At 42.6% G+C, this 24,693-nt stretch overlaps 1 protein-coding gene across 1 annotated transcript; it reads left to right on the plus strand.

Moving 5' to 3' along the window:
• Positions 1-7,741: 7,741 nt before the first annotated feature.
• Positions 7,742-15,029, plus strand: LOC137419796 (protein Wnt-7b-like; the record flags this gene model as incomplete). The annotated part of the gene is made up of 3 exons (XM_068105633.2): positions 7,742-8,018; positions 12,353-12,627; positions 13,990-15,029. Coding segments are annotated over 3 exons (1,032 nt in total), but the record flags the coding sequence as incomplete, so codon positions are not given.
• Positions 15,030-24,693: the final 9,664 nt, after the last annotated feature.

The raw sequence follows: 24,693 nt of genomic DNA on the forward strand, positions 1-24,693 counted from the left end.
ACCTCTTGCAACACCCCACCTCCTGCAACACCCCACCTCCTGCAACATCCCACCTCCTGCAACACCCCACCTACTGCAACACCCCACCTCCTGCAACACCCCACCTCCTGCAACACCCCACCTACTGCAACACCCCACCTCCTGCAACACCCCACCTCCTGCAACATCCCACCTCCTGCAACACCCCACCTCCTGCAACACCCCACCTACTGCAACACCCCACCTCCTGCAACACCCCACCTCCTGCAACACCCCACCTCCTGCAACACCCCACCTCCTGCAACACCCCACCTCCTGCAACATCCCACCTCCTGCAAACCAGAGTGAGCAACATAATTGCAAAAAATGTTTTTGTTTTTTTTGCCAACTAATAACAGACCAGACCAATCAATGTATTTGCGAATCTTCAATTTAGTAAATTAATAAACGCATCAAAATGCAATTCCCACTGCCAAGGGTATCATGTGCCGAGTTAACTTTAGGATTATTCCTTTTAAATTGTTTTGTTTCATGATCCCAAAGCCCTGGATATACTATGATATACACTACAAGACCAAAAGTATGCGGACACCCCTTCTAATTAGTGGATTTGGCTGTTTCAGCCACACCCATTGCTGACAGGTATATATAATCAAGCACACAGCCATGCAATCTCCATAGACAAACATTGGCAGGAGAATGGGCCGTACTGAAGAGCTCAGTGACTTTCGACGTGGCACCGTCATAGGATGCCGCCTTTCCAACAAGCCAGTTCATCAAATTTCTGCCCTGCTAGAGCTGCCGAGGTCAACTGTAAGTGCCGTTATTGTGAAGTGGAAACGTCCAGGAGCAACAACAGCTCAGCCGCGAAGTGGTAGGCCACACAAGCTCACAGAACGGGACCGCCAAGTGCTGAAGCACGTAGCGCGTAAAAACCGTCTGTCCTCGGTTGCAACAATCACTACCGAGTTCCAAACTGCCTCTGGAAGCAACGTCAGCACAACAACTGTTCGTCGGGAGCTTCATGAAATGGGTTTCCATGGCCGAGCAGCCACACACAAGCCTAAGATCACCATGTGCAATGCCAAGCTTCAGCTGGAGTGGTGTAAAGCTCGCCAACATTGGACTCTGGAGCAGTGGAAACGCGTTCTCTGGAGTGATGAATCGCACTTCACCATCTGGCAGTCCAACGGACAAAACTGGGTTTGGCAGATGCCAGGAGAACGCTACCTGCCCGAATGCATAGTGCAAACTGTAATGTTTGGTGGAGGAGGAATAATGGTCTGGGGCTGTTTTTCATGGTTCGGGGCTAGGCCCGTTGGTTCTAGTGAAGGGAAATCTTAACGCTACACCATACAATGGCATTCTAGACGATTGTGTGCTTCAAACTTTGTGGCAACAGTTTAGGGAAGGCTCTTTCTTGTTTCAGCATGACAATGCCCCCGTGCAAAAAGCGAGGTCCATACATAAATGGTTTGTCGACATCGGTGTGGAAGAACTTGACTGGCCTGCACAGAGCCCTGACCTCAACCCCATCGATCGAACACCTTTGGGATGAATTGGAACGCCGTCTGCGAGCCATGCCTGATCGCCCAACATTAGTGCCCGACCTCACTAATGCGCTTGTGGCTGAATGGAGGCAACATCCCACCTCCGGCAACATCCAACATCCCCACCTCCAGCAACCCCCCACGTCCTGCAACACCCCACCTCCTGCAACATCCCACCTCCTGCAACACCCCACCTCGTGGCACATCCCACCTCCTGCAACATCCCACCTCTTGCAACTTCCAACATCCCCACCTCCTGCAACATCTCCCCCTCTCCCACCTTCTGCAACATCCAACATTTCCACCTCCTGCAACATCCTCACCTCCTACAACATCCAACATCCCCACCTCCTTCATCATCCCACCTCCTGCAACACCCCGACCTCCTGCAACACCTCATCTCCTGCAACACCTCATCTCCTGCAACACCTCATCTCCTGCAACACCTCATCTCCTGCAACACCCCATCTCCTGCAACACCCCATCTCCTGAAACAACCCCATCTCCTGCAACAACCCCACCTCCTGCAACATCCCCACCTATTGCAACATCCCCACCTCCTGCAACACCCCACCTCCTGCAACATTCAATGTCCCTATCTCCTGCAAAATCCAACATGCCCACCTCCTGCAACATACAACATCCCCACCTCCTGCAAAATCCAACATCCCCACCTCCTGCAACATCCAACATCCCCACCTCTGAAATATCGCCACCTCCTACAACATCCCCACCTCTTGCAACATCCCCACCTCCTACAACATCACCACCTCTGACAACATCCCCACCTCCTGCAACAACCCCACCTCCTGCAACATCCCCACCTCCTGCAACATCCCCACCTCCTGCAACATCCCCACCTCCTGCAACATCCCCACCTCCTGCAACATCCCCACCTCCTGCCACATCCCCCCCGCCCCACATCCTACAACATCCCCCTCCCACCTCCTTCAACACCCCATTTCCTGCAACACCCCACCTCCTGCAACATCCCACCTTCTGCAACATCCCACCTCCTGCAACACCCCACCCCCTGCAACATCCTACGTCCTGCAAACCCCCACCTCCTGCAACACCCCACCTCCTGCAACACCACACCTCCTGCAACACCCCACCTCCTGCAACACCTCACCTCCTGCAACACCCCACCTCCTGCAACACCCCACCTCCTGCAACACCCCACCTCCTGCAACACCCCACCTCCTGCAACACCCCACCTCATGCAACACTCCACCTCCTGCAACACCCCACCTCGTGCAACACTCCACCTCCTGCAACATCCCACCTCCTGCAACATCCCACCTCCTGCAACATCCCACCTCCTGCAACATCCCACCTCCTGCAACATCCCACCTCCTGCAACATCCCACCTCCTGCAACATCCCACCTCCTGCAACATCCCACCTCTTGCAACATCCCACCTCCTGCAACATCCCACCTCCGGCAACATCCAAAATCCCCACCTCCTGCAACATCCAACATCCCCACCTCCTTCATCATCCCACCTCCTGCAACACCCCGACATCCTGCAACACCTCATCTCCTGCACCACCTCATCTCCTGCAACACCTCATCTCCTGCAACACCCCATCTCCTGCAACATCCCATCTCCTGCAACACCCCATCTCCTGCAAAAATCCCCCCTCCCAGCTCCTGCAACACCCCCATCTCCTGCAACACCCCATCTCCTGCAAAAATCCCCTCTCCCAGCTCCTGCAACACCCCATCTCCTGCAGCACCCCATCTCCAATAACTCCAATACTTCGGCCACCTCCACCAATAATCACTGCTCAGCTAAAGGTCGATATTTCATAGATCTGACGAAGTCCATGGCTCCCAATCGGGACGTGCAATCCTTCGTTTTCTTCCCAAGACCCCAGGTTTCCCTTCATTGTGACGTCTGAACGTGAAGGTAATGACCGATACACGAAGCCATTTAAATAACCATGTTGTGGTGATTTTGATTGTTTGTCGAAGTCTAATCGTCCCGATCAATTGTTAATTCACGACAAAGTTTCGGCTCCACCACAATCCGTTCCACGAGCTAATCCGGCCCGGGTCGGGTCACCCACGTACCGTGCAGTACTCCAAACGGGACTCCTCATTTTTACCTGTGTACGCAATACGTCATCGCAATGACGCCACAGACCCGTCGAGTTACCGCGCAATCGCTCGCATTACGCACCGTCGTTATCGAGGGGCGCGACCGTCGCGTTGGGCGCACGCAGCGTCATCCGGTTGTCCACTCGCGAAGACCCCGGTCACGGCTCGGCTCGTCAATGGAGACGCGCAATGGGAACTATGTGTAAAACGGGGTGACGGAACGGCTGCGCACACTCGACGCACACATGGGTGCGTGCACCCTAGGTGGTGCGTTGTGCAGGTTGTTCAGTGCGCTACGCTCGAGTGCAAATGATTGTCCTGTCGGATGGACGAATACGCGCGCCATATTATGATCATATAAAGCGCACGAGGCCCCCGAACACGGACCCGCTGAACAAAGCCTGATTTTCCACATTCCGTGCTTTATGGTGACGTCGGCTTACGCGGTCCTGGGGTGTACGGACGAGAGGGTCACGCGCCGCGTACACGGCCTCGTTTCAGATGAGAGACTTTTCATGGTCCGTTTCCAGGTGACGTTACCGTATCGACCTGAATCCGCGCGCACCTCCTCGAGTTCACCCTTGGAATCTACACGCCCGGAATCGACCTCGTCGGCTCGCCAAGTGGTGCTTCTGCGGTCGAGGGTCGTACGCACCTGCCGCCGTGCGCGCGTGGATACGCACCTGTCCGCGCGCGCGGATCCTCACACCACGGACCCTCCCGCCCCTCCGGCCCCCACGAGCGTCCCCACCGCTGGACCCAACCCGAGCGGACACCGACACGGGGGAAGATACAGCACGGGAGGCCGATCCAAAAGGTGTCTCGGGGTTGTCCGTCCGTGGTGCGCAAAAGGCAAAACCTTCCTCTGGCTTTGGGGGAAACATTGGGACCATCTTTGCACCGCAGGTCTCTGAAGTCTGAACCCGGTCATTTTTCCCCGAGGGAGGGGGCCCGGAAGGGACGACGAGCTGGTGTGGACCCCCTAGCCCCTCCCGATCCCTCCCCCTGCGAGACGTTCCATCCTGGGCGAGATGGGACACCGGACCAGTCCGTCGGTCCAGCTCGTGTCGTGCACTCTCGTGGGGATACTGTACCTGCAGTTCGGGTAATCTTCTCGAGTACCATTCAAGGGTACCACCTGTGTACCGTGCTGTTTACGACCTGTGTACCGTATTGTGTACCACCTGTGCACCGTGATATGTACCACATGTGTACCGTGTTGCGTACCACCTGTGTACCGTGCTGTGTACCACCTGTGTACCGTGCTGTGTACCACGTGTGTACCGTGCCGTGTACCGCGCTGTGTAATACCCGTGTACCGTGCTGTGTAATACCTGTGTACCATGCTGTGTACCACATGTGCACCAGGCTGTGTACCACCTTTCACCTTGATATGTACCACCTGTGTACCGTGCTGTGTACCACGCCGTGTAATGCCTGTGTACCGTGCTGTGTACCACCTGTGCACCGTGATATGTACCACCTATGTACCGTGCTGTGTACCACCTGTGCACCAGGCTGTGTACCACCTGTGTACCGTGCTGTGTACCACCCGTGTACCGTGTTGTGTACCACCTGTGTACCGCGCTGTGTAATACTTTTGTACCGTGCTGTGTACCACCGGTGTCCTGCGCTGTGTAATACATATGCACCGTGCTGTGCACCATGCTGTGTACGTGCTGTGTACCACCTGTGCACCGTGATATGTACCACCTGTGTACCGTGCTGTGTAATACCTATGTACCACCTGTGTACCGTGCTGTGTACCACAGGTGCACCAGGCTGTGTTCCACCTGTGCACCGTAATATGTACCACCTATGTACCGTGCTGTGTAAAATCTGTGCACCGTGCTGTGTACCACCTGTGCACTACATGTGTACCACCTGTATACCACATGTGCACCGTGCCGTGTACCACCTGTGCACTACTTGTGTACCACCTGTATACCACATGTGCACCGTGCTGTGTACCACCTGTGTACCACCTGTGCACTACCTGTGTACCACCTGTATACCACATGTGCACCGTGCTGTGCCTATTCTATTTGTATATGAATGTGTCCATGAGATTCCCAATCGTAGGTGATGTTCGTATACGTTCCGAGCGCGTCCGTTTGTCCCGCTCCAGGTATAGGAGGATCGTTAACGCGTTGTGATTACAACCACTCGAGCGGATCTTTAACCACGGTGGATCTTCCTCACCGTGAAACCACAAACGACCGAAACGAATACTTTGTTGGAATATTCATCACAATTCCTTTTGATTCGTTACAATGATGGATGTATCGGCTTAACGTCATGTCATAATACTGTACGATGAGTGACGTATTGATGGAAATGATGTCATAATGCTCGACGATGAGTGACATGTCCATGTAAATGATGTAATATTCTTGTACAATTAATTGTTTTTTTGTGTGTATACAAACATACATATATACATATATATACATATATATACATACATATACACATACATACATACATATATACATACATACATACATACATAAACACATACACATACATATACATACATACATCCAAACACACATGCATACACATACACATACATACATACATACAGACATGCACATACATACACACATACACACATACATACATGCACACATACACATACACATACATACAGACATGCACCTACATACATACACACACATACATACACACATGCACACACATATACATACACACATGCATACATACACACACATACATACAGACATGCACCTACATACATACACACATACATACACACATGCATACACACATGCATACATACACACACATACATACACACATGCATACACATACACATATACATGCACACATGCATACATACACACACATACATACAGACATGCACCTACATACATACACACACATACATACACACATACATACACACATGCATACACACATGCATACATACACACATACATACACACATACATACACATATACACATACATACACATACATACACATACATAACACATACATCCACATACATCCACATACATACTCCCCACTTCCCCCTTTACCCTTACCCCCTTACCTCATTGACTGACTACATGCACATGAGTTCGTTTGCTGTATGAGTGACTATTGATACACCTGATATAATTTGGTGTACGATGAGTGACGTATGTATGTCTACACCTGTCTAACTGACCTTGTACCAACTGACCTGTACCCTGTTCCATTGCTAACTCACCTGTACCACCTGTACCCTGTTCCATTGCTAATTCACCTTCACCACGTGTACCTTATTCCATGGCTAACTCACCTATAGCACCTGTACTCTGTCGATTGCTAACTCACCTGTACCACCTGCACCCTGTTCCATTGCTAACTCACCTGTACCACCTGTACCCTGCCCCATTGCTAACTCACCTGTCCCCTGTTCCATTGCTAACTCACCTGTACCACCTGTCCCCTGTCCCATTGCTAACTCACCTGTGCCACCTGTCCATTGCTAACTCACCTGTACCACCTGTACCTTGTTCCATTGCTAACTCACCTGTACCACCTGTACCTTGTTCCATTGCTAACTCACCTGCACCACCTGTACCTTGTTCCATTGCTAACTCATCTGAACCACCTGTACCCTGTCCCATTGCTAACTCACCTGTACCTTGTTCCATTTCTAACTCACCTGTACCCTGTCCCATTGCTAACTCACCTGTACCTTGTTCCATTGCTAACTCACCTGTACCACCTGTACCCTGTCCCATTGCTAACTCACCTGTACCACCTGTCCATTGCTAACTCACCTGTACCACCTGTCCCATTGCTAACTCACCTGTACCACCTGTCCAATGCTAACTCACCTGTACCACCTGTGCCACCTGTCCATTGCTAACGCACCTGTACCACCTGTCCATTGCTAACTCACCTGTACCTTGTTCCATTGCTAACTCACCTGTACCACCTGTCCATTGCTAACTCACCTGCACCACCTGTCCCCTGTCCCATTGCTAACTCACCTGTACCACCTGTCCATTGCTAACTCACCTGTATCACCTGTGCCACCTGTCCATTGCTAACTCACCTGTATCACCTGTCCCCTGTCCCATTGCTAACTCACCTGTACCACCTGTGCCACCTGTACCACCTGCACCCTGTTCCACTGTAGGGCCCTATCGGCCGTGGTCGGCCTCGGTGCGAACATCATCTGCAGTAAAATTCCCGGCCTGGTTCCGAGGCAGCGATCTCTGTGCCGGAGCCGGCCCGGAGCACTAATCGCGCTGGGCGAGGGCGCACGGATCGCCATGGACGAGTGTCGCTACCAATTCCGTTACAGCCGCTGGAACTGTTCGAACATGGGCCAGGGATCGCTGTTCGGAGGCGAAGCACGCGTCGGTACGGCGGGGGCGCACCGAGGGAGCCGTGTACGAGTACCACGAACGCACAAACCCCTGATACGTAATTAATTTTGGGTTTTCTCTCCCGTAGGAATTGTTCATCTATTGTTTTTGTTAGAGAACCCGCATCCTCCTTAGCAACCACCTGTGCTATGTGGCCACTCTAGAAAAACATCGTCCAGGGCATATAATATGCTTATATTGATTATTTGTAACTTTAATTGACCTGGATTGTGTGGCCACCTGTGCTATATGGCCACTCCAACGAAACATTGTCCAGGGCCTATAATATGCTTTTATTGATTATTTTTTTTGTAACTTTAATTGACCTGGATTGTGTGGCCCACCTGCGTTATGTGGCTGTGGAGTCTTTGGATTTTAAACTTCAGGAGCTTGATTGTTAAAATATGAATAAATGGTCTTTGTTTGTTGACTGTGACATTGTTGGTTGACATTGTGACATTGTTGGTTGACATGTGACAGTGGTTGACATTGTTGGCTGTGATTTCTAAATGTTGTTGTTTGTTTTTGTATAAAAGTTGTTTATTTGGTGATGTATAAACATTGTTTGTTTTTGTATAAAAGTTGTTTATTTGGTGATGTATAAACATTGTTTCTTTTTGTATAAAATTTGTTTGTTTGGTGATGTATAAACATTGTTTGTTTTTGTATAAAAGTTGTTTGTTTGGTGATGTATAAACATTGTTTGTTTGTTTTTGTATAAAAGTTGTTTGTTTGGTGATGTACAAACATTGTTTATTTAGTGATGCATAAATATTGTTTGTTTGTTTTTGTATAAAAGTTGTTTGTTTGGTGATGTATAAACGTTGTTTATTTGGTGATGCATAAACATTGTTTGTTTGTTTTTGTATAAAATTTGTTTGTTTGGTGATGTATAAACGTTGTTTATTTCGTGATGCATAAACATTGTTTGTTTGTTTTTGTATAAAAGTTGTTTGTTTGGTGATGTATAAACGTTGTTTATTTAGTGATGCATAAACATTGTTTGTTTGTTTTTGTATAAAAGTTGTTTGTTTGGTGATGTACAAACATTGTTTATTTAGTGATGCATAAACATTGTTTGTTTGTTTTTGTATAAAATTTGTTTGTTTGGTGATGTATAAACATTGTTTGTTTGTTTTTGTATGAAAGTTGTTTGTTTGGTGATGTACAAACATTGTTTATTTAGTGATGCATAAAAATTGTTTGTTTGTTTTTGTATAAAAGTTGTTTGTTTGGTGATGTATAAACGTTGTTTATTTGGTGATGCATAAACATTTTTTAGTTGGTGATGCATAAACATTGTTTGTTTTTGTATAAAAGTTGTTTGTTTGGTGATGTATAAACGTTGTTTGTTTGTTTTTGTACAAACATTGTTTGTTTTCTATAAACGTTGTTTGTTTGGTGATGTATAACCAATTGTTTGTTTTGTAGAGACATTGTTTATCTGGTAATGTACAAACATTGTTTGTTTTTGTACAAAAGGTGTTTGTTTTTGTACAAAAGGTGTTTGGTTTTGTATAGCCGTTGTTTGTTTTTGTATAAACGGTGTTTAGTTTGGTGATGCAAAACCATTGTTTGATATTTATAAAATTGGTTATTTGGTGATGTATAAACATTGTTTGTTTGGCGATATATAAGCATTGTTTGCTTGCTTTTGTATAAAGGGTGTTTGTTTTTGTATAAATGTTGTTTGTTTTTGTATAAATGTTGTTTGTTTTTGTATAAACGGTGTTTAGTTTTGTACAACCATTGTTTGTTTTTGTTTAACCGTTGGTTATTTGGTGATGTATAAACATTATTTGTTTGGTGATGTATAAATGTTGTTTGCTTGGTTATGTGTAAATGTTGTTTGTTTGTTGATGTATAAATGTTTATTTATGTATAAATGTTTATTCAAGTATAAATGTTTATTGATGTATAAATGTTTGTTAATGTATAAATGTTTATTGATGTATAAATGTTTGTTGATGTATAAATGTTTGTTTGTTGATGAATAAATGTTTATTTATGTATAAATGTTTTTGATGTATAAATGTTTGTTAATGTTTTAATGTTTATTGATGTATAAATGTTTTTGATGTATAAATGTTTGTTAATGTTTTAATGTTTATTGATGTATAAATGTTTTTGATGTATAAATGTTTGTTAATGTTTTAATGTTTATTGATGTGTAAATGTTTGTTAATGTATAAATGTTTATTGTTGTATAAATGTTTGTTGATGTATTAATGTTTATTGATGTATAAATGTTTGTCAATGTATAAATGTTTATTGTTGGATAAATGTTTGTTAATGTATAAATGTTTATTGATGTATAAATGTTTATTGATGTATAAATGTTTGTTTGTTGATGAATAAATGTTTATTTATGTATAAATGTTTTTGATGTATAAATGTTTGTTAATGTTTTAATGTTTATTGAGTTATAAATGTTTGTTAATGTATAAATGTTTATTTTGTGTATAAATGTTTATTGATGTATAAAGGTTTATTGATGTATAAATGTTTATTTATGTATAAATGTTTTTGATGTATAAATGTTTGTTAATGTTTTAATGTTTATTGATGTATAAATGTTTGTTAATGTATAAATGTTTATTGATGTATAAATGTTTATTGATGTATAAATGTTTATTGATGTACATATGTTTATTAATGTATATATGTTTATTAATATATAAATATTTATTAATGTATATATGTTTATTAATGTATAAATGTTTATTGATGTATATATGTTTATTAATGTATAAATGTTTATTGATGTATATATGTTTATTAATGTATAAATTTTCATTAATGTATAAATGTTTATTTATGTATAAATGTTTATTTATGTATAAATGTTTATTAATGTATATATGTTTATTAATGTATAAATGTTTACTAATGTATAAATGTTTGTTATGTAGAAATGTTTATTAATGTATATATGTTTATTAAAGTATAAATGTTTATTGATGTATAAATGTTTATTGATGTATGCATGTTTATTAATGTACAAATGTTTATTGATGTATATATGTTTATTAATGTATAAATGTTTATTGATGTATATATGTTTATTAATGTATATATGTTTATTAATGTATAAATGTTTATTAATGTATAAATGTTTATTAATGTATATATGTTTATTAATGTATAAACGTTTATTAATGTATATATATGTTTATTAATGTATAAATGTTTATTGATGTATAAATGTTTATTGATGTATAAATGTTTAGTGATGTATATATGTTTATTAATGTATATATGTTTATTAATGTATATATGTTTATTAATGTATAAATGTTTATTGATGTATAAATGTTTATTAATGTATAAATGTTTATTAATGTATATATGTTTATTAATGTATATATGTTTATTAATGTATTTATGTTTATTAATGTATAAATGTTTATTGATGTATAAATGTTTATTGATGTATAAATGTTTATTGATGTATGTATGTTTATTAATGTATATATGTTTATCAATGTATATATGTTTATTAATGTATAAATGTTTATTGATGTATAAATGTTTATTGATGGATAAATGTTTGTTGATGTATATATGTTTATTAATGTATATATGTTTATTAATGTATATATGTTTATTAATGTATAAATGTTTATTGATGTATAAATGTTTATTAATGTATAAATGTTTATTAATGTATATATGTTTATTAATGTATATATGTTGATTAATGTATAAATGTTTATTGATGTATAAATGTTTATTGATGTATAAATGTTTATTGATGTATATATGTTTATTAATGTATATATGTTTATTAATGTATATATGTTTATTAATGTATAAATGTTTATTCATGTATAAATGTTTGTTTGGTGATGTATAAACCTTGTTTGCTTCTTGATATATAAGCCATCGGAACAGTCCAAGGAGTGAAATGGACCCACCAGGTGTACTCTTATCTGGGTTTGTCGGGCCCGGCCTCGAGCCCTGACACCTTGGTTGGAATGCGCCTTCTGAACGCACAGCCTGCGGGCACAGTTTGTGGCCTGTAATCAGCACGGCTTGGCTGGAAAGTCTCAATTTGGGGACCTGCGAGCCGACGAAGGTCATTCCTGTAACGAACCCTCTCAGTAATACCTTCATTGAACAATGAAGAAAAACGACGTTCCCCTGGACGCGCCATGGCTTGAGCACAAGGGGCGGACATTTTCATGGACCCTCTAGGGACAGAGAGAGAGCTTAAGGGTCGTTTAACTCTCTTGATATGGATGGTGAATGTCTGATATGTCCCATATAAAAACATTATAACCTAAGAGTGATTGGTTTGTATGATTCTACCTGGTGTCTGAAATGCAGGTAGTCGGGAGGCCGCTTTCACGCACAGCATCCTGGCGGCCGGCGTGGCCCACTCTTTAACCGCTTCGTGCAGTCGGGGAAACCTGAGCGATTGCGGTTGTGACCAAGGAAAGCACGGATCGTACAGCAGCCGCACGGGTCGCTGGCGCTGGGGAGGCTGTTCAGCCGATGTCAAGTACGGACTCGAGTTCTCACGACTCTTCGTGGACGCCCGAGAGATAAAGGAGAATGCGCGGACGCTTGTGAACCTTCACAACAACGAGGTTGGACGGAAGGTGAGAATACCTGTGCGGTGTCCTGTACGAACCAGACTTAGCCATTATTATATATACCTGTGGGGTCTCGACGTCTCGTGTACAAACCGGATTCAGCTATTATTATACAAACCTGTGGGGTCTCCTGTACGAACTGGACTCAGCCATTGTTATAAATACCTGTGGGTCACATGTATGAACCCGATTCCGGGTTTCACTGTACTTGATGTGACCCATGTGGTGAAACATGTGACTGTGACATGTTCAATATGACCATCCCTGTGTATGATGTGACCCGTGTGGTGAAATATGTGACTGTGACATGTTCAATATGACCATCCCTGTGTATGATATGACCCGTGTGGTGAAATATGTGACTGTGACATGTTCAATATGACCATCCCTGTGTATGATGTGACCCCTGTGGTGAAATATGTGACTGTGACATGTTCAATATGACCATCCCTGTGTATGATGTGACCTGTGTGGTGAAATATGTGACTGTGACATGTTCAATATGACCATCGCTGTGTATGATGTGACCTGTGTGGTGAAATATGTGACTGTGACATGTTCAATATGACCATCCCTGTGTATGATGTGACCTGTGTGGTGAAATATGTGACTGACATGTTCAATATGACCATCCCTGTGTATGATGTGACCCGTGTGGTGAAATATTTGACTGTGACTTGTTCAATATGACCATCCCTGTGTATGATATGACCCGTGTGGTGAAATATGTGACTGTGACATGTTTAATATGGCAATTCCTGTGTATGATGTGACCCGTGTGGTGAAACATGTGACTGTGACATGTTCAATATGGCCATTCCTGTGTATGATGTGACCAGTGTGGTGAAACATGTGACTGTGACATGTTCAATATGGCCATTCCTGTGTGTGGTGTGATCCATGTTGGATTTAAAAAATGATCTGGAATGTGCTTGCCATGACCCATATGCCATGGTCGGTTTGATCTATGATCTGCATGACGTATTGACGTGACCCATATGTTATGGTCGGTTTGATCTATGATCTGCATGACGTATTGACGTGACCCATATGCTATGGTCGGTATAACGTATGACCTGCATGACGTGACCCATGTTGTCGTCGGAATGATCTTGGCTGTGCGTCATTTGGCCCATGCTAGCTGAGTATGACCTGAGATGTGTATGACGTGACCCATACGCTATGGTCGGTATGACCTATGATCTGCATAACGTCACCCATATGCTATGGTCGGTATGACCTGGGATCTGCATGACGTGATCTGTGAAAAGCGTGATTTGACCCTGGGTGTGTTCATCCTTACCCAAACTGCGCATGGCCTAACCCTAACGTGACCCGTGACTCTGCCGGGTCATGCTCTGTTCACAGGTCCTGGAGGAACGCATGAAGCTCGAGTGCAAGTGCCATGGGGTGTCCGGGTCTTGTACCACGAGGACCTGCTGGACCACGCTGCCAACGTTCAGAGAGCTCGGCTTCGCCCTGCGGGAAAAGTACCACTCGGCGCTGCACGTGGAGGCGGTGCGCGCGGGACGGTACCACCGACCGGCCTTCCTGAAGATCAAGAAACCGCGCGCCTACCTCAAGCCGGGCAGCAGCGACCTGGTCTACCTGGACCGTTCGCCAAACTACTGCGAGGCGGACGCGGCGTCGGGAAGCGCGGGAACCCGCGGGCGGCGCTGCAACAGGAAGTCGTCCCGAGGCGACGGCTGCGAGTTGTTGTGTTGCGGCCGCGGTTACAACACCCACCAGCACACGCGGGTCTGGCAATGCAACTGCAAGTTCCACTGGTGCTGCTTCGTCAAGTGCAGCACGTGCAGCGAACGCACCGAGATCTACACGTGCAAGTGACGCGCACCACGTGGTGCGGGGACCCGAACCCTCGACCTTCACCGGCGACTCGCGACACCTGCACCGACCTGCACCGACCAACGACACACCTGCACCACCGACCTGCAATACACCGACGAACGATCGATGGGAATTATTCATTCCCTCGAGTCTTTCACTCCGGTGGCGATCCGCACCAAAAATGGCGAAACGAACGTTTACTGAACAACAAACTGTATAATATTTATTATTATTATTAATATTATTACTATTTACTTTATAAATGATGTTAAAAGTCGAACCATAAGGTGGGTGCGTGAACCACTTTGTAACCACTGCAAGGTGTGCCGGACATGTGACTGCCCACGTGACAGTAAAACTTTTGTTTTTGTTGTTGTTGTTTGACGTTACATAACTGTTGTTGGCTATTATTTATTATGCAACCACAAAATGCCTCGGTGTTTGCCTGGTGCTCGCACGTACTCACCGTTACTGGGAACACGACGTCACGAACGCTCTATGACGTCACAGAGCAAAGTTCTTTGTCGTGCTCCGTTCGCATGTATCGACATCATTAAAAACAGCACTTTGTCCAATTATGACGTCATTTCGGGGCATCAATGCTTGGTTTGTCTCTCCATTTCAAGCCCGAACCCTTTATGACGATTGTTATGTTGTACAAATGGCCACAAAACCTATAAAACCATAACGGGAAATAACATCCTATACATTAAGATCGGTATTTATCGGAGATATCTTTGTGGGATTATTATGGGTTATACAGTGAATAGTACATGATGTATGGTTATCATGGGTTTTGGAACAAGTACACCTAATATGGGATTATTATGGGATATAGAATAAATACATCTAACATGGCATTATTATGGGTTTTAGAATAAATACACCTAATATGGGATTATTATTGGATATAGAATAAATTCACCTCATATGGGATTATTATGGGATATCTATCTATAATTCCATTAATCTCTGTGTGTATGTGTGTTTGTATGTGTGTATGTGTGTATGTGTGTATGTGTGTATGTTTGTCTGTGACCGCTGTTTCTCGACAACTACCGGTCCGATATACTTGAAACTTGCCAGGTATATTGCTGGGGACCCGAGGATGTGCCTTTTCAAGGTTTGAAATTAATCGGACAAGTAGTTACCGAGCTATGGCGATTTCTTTACCAAACACTGCAAGCCGTTCGCTTTGGACCAAACCATTGCATGTAAATAGAGGGGGGGGGGGTTCTGTGGTCGTTGCGAATGGACCAAACCATTCATGTAAATAGAGGGGGGGGGTTCTGTGGTCGTTACTGCCACGTGGTTTCAAAGTTTTTTTTTGTTGTTGTTGTTTGCACGCATGTTTTTTTGCACCCACGTACGGGCACGCCCTAGGATGTTTACACACACACACCCCTACACAAATTTTTTTTTTTTTTTTTTTTTGGCAAGGAACGGGCACCCACGTACGGGCACGTCCTAGCTTATATATAGTACGGGCATGCCCTAGTATAATAAATACACCTAATATGGGATTATTATGGGATATATAATAAATACACCTAACATGGCATTATCATGGGTTTTAGAATAAATACACCAAACATGGCATTATTATGGGATATAGAATAAATACACCTAATATGGGATTATTATGGGTTTTAGAATAAATACACCCAATATGGGATTATTATGGGTTATACAGTGAATAGTACATGATGTACGGTTATTATGGGTTATACAGTGAATAGTACATGATGTACGGTTATTATGGGTTTTGGAACAAATACACCTAATATGGGATTATTATGAGATATCTATCTATAATTCCAGTAATCTCTGTGTGTATGTATGTATGTATGTATGTATGTCTGTGACCGCTGTTTCTCGACAACCACGGGTCCGATATACTTGAAACTTGCCAGGTATATTGCTGGGGACCCGAGGATGTGCCTTTTCAAGGTTTCATATTAATCGGACAAGTAGTTACCGAGCTATGTCCAAAAAACGATTCAACCAATCAGAGAGCAGCGAGCTATCACGTGTGCCGAACGTGCCGAACAGACTCTGCCTCGGACGGCACATTTGAGAGCGTATTCATTTATTTCACGTTGGCAAACTATGTTGCCGCTATGTTGGCGTTAAACTATGTTTTAAAACTAATTAAAACTAATTTGCGATTCTTTCGCTTTCCTGCGCGTTTGTGCACGTTATGGCGATTTCTTTACCAAACTCCGCAAGCCGTTCGCTTTGGACCAAACCATTTCATGTAAATAGAGGGGGGGGATTGTCACCGTACTCGCAAGCCGTTCGCTTTGGACCAAACCATTTCATGTAAATAGAGGGGGGGGATTGTCACCGTACTCGCAAGCCGTTCGCTTTGGACCAAACCATTTCATGTAAATAGAGGGGGGGGGGATATAATTTTAGATATATATATAGTACGGGCATGCCCTAGTCTATCTATAATTCCAGTAATCTCTGTGTGTATGTATGTATGTATGTATGTATGTATGTATGTCTGTGACCGCTGTTTCTCGACAACCACGGGTCCGATATACTTTAAACTTGCCAGGTATATTGCTGGAGACCCGAGGATGTGCCTTTTCAAGGTTTCATATTAATCGGACAAGTAGTTACCGAGCTATGTCCAAAAAACGATTCAACCAATCAGAGAGCAGCGAGTTATCACGTGTGCCGAACGTGGCGAACAGACTCTGCCTCGGACGGCACATTTGAGAGCGTATTCATTTATTTCACGTTGGCAAACTATGTTGCCGCTATGTTGGCGTTAAACTATGTTTTAAAACTAATTAAAACTAATTTGCGATTCTTTCGCTTTCCTGCGCGTTTGTGCACGCGATGGCGATTTCTTTACCAAACTCCGCAAGCCGTTCGCTTTGGACCAAACCATTTCATGTAAATAGAGGGGGGGGGGGATTGTCACCGTACTCGCAAGCCGTTCGCTTTGGACCAAACCATTTCATGTAAATAGAGGGGGGGGATATAATTTTAGATATAGATATAGTACGGGCATGCCCTAGTATAATAAATACACCTAATGTGGGATCATTATGGGATATAGAATAAATACACCTAATATGGGATTATTATGGGATATAGAATAAATACACCTAATATGGGATTATTATGGGATATAGAATAAATACATCTAACATGGCATTATTATGGGTTTTAGAATAAATACACATAATATGGGATTATTATGGGTTATAGAATAAATACACCCAATATGGGATTATTTATGGGTTATAGAATAAATACACCTAATATGGGATTATTATGGGTTATACAGTGAATTGTACATGATGTACGTTTATTATGGGTTTTGGAGCAAATACACCTAATGTGGGATTATTATGAGATATATAATAAATACACCTAATATGGGCTTATTATGGGATATAGAATAAATACACCTAATATGGGATTATTATGGGATATATAATAAATACACCTAATATGGGATTATTATGGGATATATAATAAATACACCAAACATGGCATTATTATTGGTTTTAGAATAAATACACCTAACATGGCATTATAATGGGATATAGAATAAATACACCTAATATGGGATTATTATGGGTTTTAGAATAAATACACCTAATATGGGATTATTGTGGGATATCGAATAAATACATCTAACATGGCATTATTATGGGTTTTAGAATAAATGCACCTGATATGGGATGCTTATAGGTTTTAGAATAAACACAGCTGGTATGGGATTATTTTGGATTTCAGACTAAATACACGTTATAAGGTATTATTTTGGCTTTTAGAGAGATTACTGCATGATATGGCATTATTATAGGAGAATAAACACACCTGATATAGCGTTATTATGGGTTTTATAATAAATAAATCTGGTATGGGATTATTTTGGATTTCAGAATATATACACGTTATAAGGTATTATTATTGGCTTTTAGAGAGATTACTACATGACATGGCATTATTATGGGATTTATAATAAACACACCTGATATAGCGTTATTATGGGTTTTATAATAAATAAATCTGGTATGGGGTTATTTTGGATTTCAGAATAAATACACGTTATAAGGTATTATTATGGCTTTTAGAGAGATTACTACATGACATGGCATTATTATGGGGTTTAGAATAAACACACCTAATATAGTGTTATTATGGGTTTTATAATAAATAAATCTGGTATGGGATTTTGCATAAATACACCTGCTATGGGATTATTGTAGGATTTACAATGAATAAACTTGGGTGAGTTTGAGTGTTCGGTAAAGGTATTCGAGGTGGGTTCGTGTATTCAATTTGGGTATTCACGATGAGTTCATGTACTTGTTTTAGGTAGTCGAGACGAGTTCACATAATAGTTTCAGGTATTCAAGATGACTTCATGTATTAGTATCAGGTAGTCAAGGTGAGTTCATATAATAGTTTCAGGTATTCAAGATGAGTTCATGTAATAGTTTCAGGTATTCAATATGAGTTCATGTATTAGTTTCAGGTATTCAATATGAGTTCAGTTATTAGTTTCAGGTAGTCAAGATGAGTTCATGTATTAGTATCAGGTAGTCAAGGTGAGTTCATGTAATAGTTTCAGGTAGTCGAGAAGAGTTCGTGTATTAGTTTCAGGTATTCAATATGAGTTCAGTTATTAGTTTCAGGTAGTCAAGATGAGTTAATGTATTAGTATCAGGTAGTCAAGGTGAGTTCATGTAATAGTTTCAGGTATTCAATATGAGTTCAGTTATTAGTTTCAGGTAGTCAAGATGAGTTCATGTATTAGTATCAGGTAGTCAAGGCGAGTTCATGTAATAGTTTCAGGTATTCAAGATGAGTTCAGGTATTAGTTTCAGGTAGTCGAGATGAGTTCATGTATTAGTATCAGGTAGTCAAGGCGAGTTCATGTAATAGTTTCAGGTATTCAAGATGAGTTCATGTATTAGTATCAGGTAGTCAAGGTGAGTTCATGTAATAGTTTCAGGTAGTCGAGAAGAGTTCGTGTATTAGTTTCAGGTATTCAATATGAGTTCAGTTATTAGTTTCAGGTAGTCAAGATGAGTTAATGTATTAGTATCAGGTAGTCAAGGTGAGTTCATGTAATAGTTTCAGGTATTCAATATGAGTTCAGTTATTAGTTTCAGGTAGTCAAGATGAGTTCATGTATTAGTATCAGGTAGTCAAGGCGAGTTCATGTAATAGTTTCAGGTATTCAAGATGAGTTCAGGTATTAGTTTCAGGTAGTCGAGATGAGTTCATGTATTAGTATCAGGTAGTCAAGGCGAGTTCATGTAATAGTTTCAGGTATTCAAGATGAGTTCAGGTATTAGTTTCAGGTAGTCAAGGTGAGTTCATGTATTAGTATCAGGTAGTCAAGGCGAGTTCATGTAATAGTTTCAGGTATTCAATATGAGTTCAGTTATTAGTTTCAGGTAGTCGAGATGAGTTAATGTATTAGTATCAGGTAGTCAAGGCGAGTTCATGTAATAGTTTCAGGTATTCAAGATGAGTTCAGGTATTAGTTTCAGGTAGTCGAGATGAGTTCATGTATTAGTATCAGGTAGTCAAGGCGAGTTCATGTAATAGTTTCAGGTATTCAAGATGAGTTCAGGTATTAGTTTCAGGTAGTCGAGACGAGTTCATGTAATAGTTTCAGGTATTCGAGATGAGTTCAGGTATTAGTTTCAGGTAGTCGAGATGAGTTCATGTATTAGTATCAGGTAGTCAATGCGAGTTCATGTAATAGTTTCAGGTATTCAAGATGAGTACAGGTATTAGTTTCAGGTAGTCGAGATGAGTTCATGTATTAGTATCAGGTAGTCAAGGCGAGTTCATGTAATAGTTGCAGGTATTCAAGATGAGTTCATGTATTAGTATCAGGTAGTCAAGGCGAGTTCATGTAATAGTTTCAGGTAGTCGAGACGAGTTTATGTATTAGTTTCTGGTACTCAAGGTGAGTTCATGTATTAGTTTCAGGTATTCAAGATGAGTTCAGGTGTTAGTTTCAGGTAGTCAAGATGAGTTCATGTATTAATATCAGGTAGTCAAGGCGAGTTCATGTAATAGTTTCAGGTAGTCAAGATGAGTTCAGGTATTAGTTTCAGGTAGTTGAGACGAGCTTATGTATTAGTTTCTGGTACTCAAGGTGAGTTCATGTCATAGTTTCAGGTATTCAAGATAAGTTCAGGTATTAGTTTCAGGTAGTCGAGACGATTTCGTGTATTAGTTTCAGGTAGTCGAGACGAGTTCGTGTATTAGTGTCAGGTAGTCAATATGAGTTCATGTAATAGTTTCAGATAATTTAGGCGAGTTCATGTAATACTTTCAGGTAGTCAAGATGAGTTTATGTATTAGCTTCAGGTACTCAAGGTGAGTTCAGGTATTAGTTTCAGGTATTCAAGATGAGTTCAGGTGTTAGTTTCAGATAGTCGAGACGAGTTCATTTATTAGTTTCAGGTACTCAAGGTGAGTTCATGTATTAGTTTCAGGTATTCAAGATGAGTTCAGGTGTTAGTTTGAGGTCGTCGAGACGAGTTCATTTATTAGCTTCAGGTACTCAAGGTGAGTTCATGTATTAGTTTCAGGTATTCAAGATGAGTTCAGGTGTTAGTTTCAGGTAGTCAAGATGAGTTCATGTATTAGTGTCAGGTAGTCAAGATGAGTTCATGTATTAGTGTCAGGTAGTCAAGATGAGTTCATGTATTCGTTTCAGGTAATTGAGGCGAGATCATGTATTAGTTTCAGGTAGTCGAGACGAGTTCATGTATTCGTTTCAGGTAGTCGAGACGAGTTCATGTATTCGTTTCAGGTCGTCGAGGCAAGTTTAGGTATTCGGTCCAGGTATTCGGTTTGGATATCCGAGGCAAGTTTGGGTACTCAATGCAGGTGTTTGAGCCAAGTTCAGGTATTCTTGGCGATTTTGGGTATTCGGTTCGAAACACCATGGTAGCCCATATAGTACACCTTCACCAGGTCGGAGTGAAAAGTTTCCTCCCAAGGATGGGGTCTCGTGGGGGGATTCCAGAGTTTGGTGTTTACCTTTCTCATGCGGTGTCGCAGCTTCTCCTGGAAACCCCGTCGTTGCTAAGAGGGTTGAGTAACCAAGGGATCACGTGGTGTGTTCCTCATACAGGGGCTTTGGGTAACAGGTTACTCGGTTACCGAAAGGAGTCACGTGCCCGCCGAAGGTATGTCGTACCTTGTGTGCTACTGTTACTATCAGGTTTGTACCCGATATTGAGATTCGTACCTGATACCTGGTTCATGTTTTAAACCTTTAGCCCCACCCCTTCCCCACCTGCCGCATTTCCCCCAAATGTGTAATCTGCTCGACGAAGTAATCTTCATCTCGGGATGGAAGGAAAAGCCCCTTTCTGCCCTCCCTCTCCATTCCCCATGTAATTATACCTGCCTATCACTACAGGTATCTGTCTCAATGGGTGCAAAACCGAGGTCGGGAATCAGACACGACCCTTGGAACTCACCTTGGAATGCTCACCTCGTTCGGGCAAGACCAAAATGTCAGAGACCATGTTTTTACTGAAATAACTTAATTTGGATTAGACTTTTAGACAGACCATCGTCATCATATGACGTCATACAAGCAATAGGAATCATGAACTCGTGATCTGTAAACTTCCATACAGGTACATTGGCGTACCTGCGGAGTAGATTCAACGGAAGTTTTCAATCTTCACCTGCAATGCCCATCATTACAGGTGGCCACATAAGGCAGGTGGAATTCTTTTAGGGATTTATCCATCGCTGTGTGTATCATTTTATTCGCTCTATGTGGGCATCTATTTATTACGTACGCATGTGGGAGAGTTGGGGGATAAATTGTAACAAAATTAAGAAAAGGAGGAAAAGTGAGGTTGATGAGAGAGGAGGTAGATCAGTTTTTGGATAGATCAGAGCGGAGAGGTGGTGGGGGTGACGGGGGGGGGGGGGGAGGGGGTAAACTCCTGCAATCTTGCGTACGTCATAAATAGATTTCCCCAGGATGTTGGAGCAGCAATTCGTAATTTGTTCAGGATGCAGGTGATAACTCGTCTACTCTTCCTGGAAGACACCGTAGGATCTTATTAACGACATCTACCTCATGCCAGCAGACGGGATTGGTCCTCCTGCATGTGAAATACCAGGATGGTAGTTTATTGCTCAGGTAGTCGAGGGATTCGAACCCAGGTTAGACAGCACGCACCTCGTGGCTATTCTACCAGCCCTGTCGATCGAGAAACACTTCAGTTTCCACCTTGTAAAAGGTACCATGTTACCATGACGACCTGGTTGGTACTAGACCGTTTCAAGTCCATATGTTCTCCACCTGTTGGGTACCTGTGCAGGCTCAAATAGGAGATCTGTACCAAGACAAATGGACGGACAGCCCGGGGCACCGTAACAGGCCTGTCATGACGCCCATGCCAGGTAATCCAGGTAAGAACCACCGAACCATCTCCAATTGCACATCCTCGCCTCGGGCATCCCAAACTTGAGCGTTTAATGGACCTTCACCTAATGGGGGGTCCGAGGGAAGGTGTTCTCGGTTTGAAGTGCTCCGCCTATAGTGACCGGGAGATTGATTAGACGGTGAGGATCAATAACTGGGCAATTAGTGAAGGTGAGTTCAGAAGGTCACGTGATTCTCACCTGGATACCATGACAGTCCCATGAACTCCTTTGGCACGTTGGAACATCCATGGGGGACAACACTACGTCATTGGTCATCAGCTACATTATAAAAGTTCCCTTTATGACGTGAAAGTCGGGTTTTGAAGGGTCTTTCAAAACGTCAAGCATGACTCGGGTTTTGAAAGGTCTTTGTATCAGGAGACCATGTGATCGACCCACGATATTGAGGGGCCGGGCATTCATGACTCGTCTCTTTACAGAACTTTCGTCAACAAATCACGAGGTTCAGCTCGAGATCAAAATCTGCACGACTGATATAACCACCCCCCCCCCCCCCTCTCTTCCCCGAAAAACAGGTTTAATATGTTCATGACTCATGGCACAGAGTGAGAATTTTGTGGCTATACATGCAGTCGTGGCCAAAAATATTGGCACCCTTACACATTTATCAAATAATGCACCATTTCTTCCAGGAAATTGTTGAAATTAAGAAATATTTTTATATCCACATTTGTATTTATTTGGTTTTCAGTGGAACAAAACAAAAACAGCTGAAAAAAATACGAAATCTTAGCTTATTCCGCACAGAAATCCTAAAATGGCCCGGACAATATTATTGGCACCTTTTAGAAGTTGTTAGAAATAATTAGATTTCAAGCAGGTGATTTCCTTTACTTTGGAATTGAACTCACCTGTGGTGAGTTGCAGGTGCCTACAATATAAAAATCACTCATTCAACCAGTTTGAATAGAGAAAAGGTGTCATTCTGCTGTTTTGTGTCACTGTGTGTACCACAATGAGCAATGAGCATGGAGAAAAGAAAGGAAACCAGAGAATTGCCAATCTCAAGAAAACCAATCTCAAGACTACAAGTCCATCTACAGAGACCTTGATGTTCCTGTGTCCACCGTACGCAATGTTATCAGGAAGTTTAAGGCCCATGGCACTGTAGCCAACCTCCCTGGACGTGACCGCAAGAGAAAACTTGATCAAAGATTGCAGCGAAAGATTGTTCGAATGGTGCAGAAAGCACCTCGATCAACTGCCAAAAGGATTCAAGCTGACCTTCAGACACAAGGTACGACAGTTTCAACTCACACCATCCGTCGCCAACTCGATGAAGGGGGGTTCTATGGTAGGAGATCCAGGAGGACCCCACTGCTGAGAGAGAGGCATAAGAAAGCCTGACTGGAGTGCCAAAACACACCTGAAAAAGCCAAAATCCTTCTGGGAGAATGTCCTGTGGACAGATGAGACCAAATTAGAGCTTTTTGGTAAAGCACATCATCTCTATGTTTACAGAAAACAAAATGAAGCCTTAAAAGAAAAGAACACCTTCCCTACAGTCAAACATGGAGGAGGTTCAGTGATGTTTTGGGGTTGCTGTGCTGCCTCTGGCACTGGGTACCTTGAATGTGTGCATGGCATCATCAAATCAGGAGAATACCAAGACATTTTGGAGCGTAATGTTCAACCCAGTGTCAGAAAGCTGGGTCTCCGTCGAAGGTCATTGGTCTTGCAGCAGGAGAATGACCCGAAACACACTTCAAAAAGCACCCAGGAATGGTTCAAGACAAAACGCTGGACTGTTCT

Source organism: Myxine glutinosa, chromosome 1, assembly GCF_964187855.1.
Source record: "Myxine glutinosa chromosome 1, kmMyxGlut1.1, whole genome shotgun sequence".
Lineage (NCBI taxonomy): Eukaryota > Metazoa > Chordata > Myxini > Myxiniformes > Myxinidae > Myxine > Myxine glutinosa.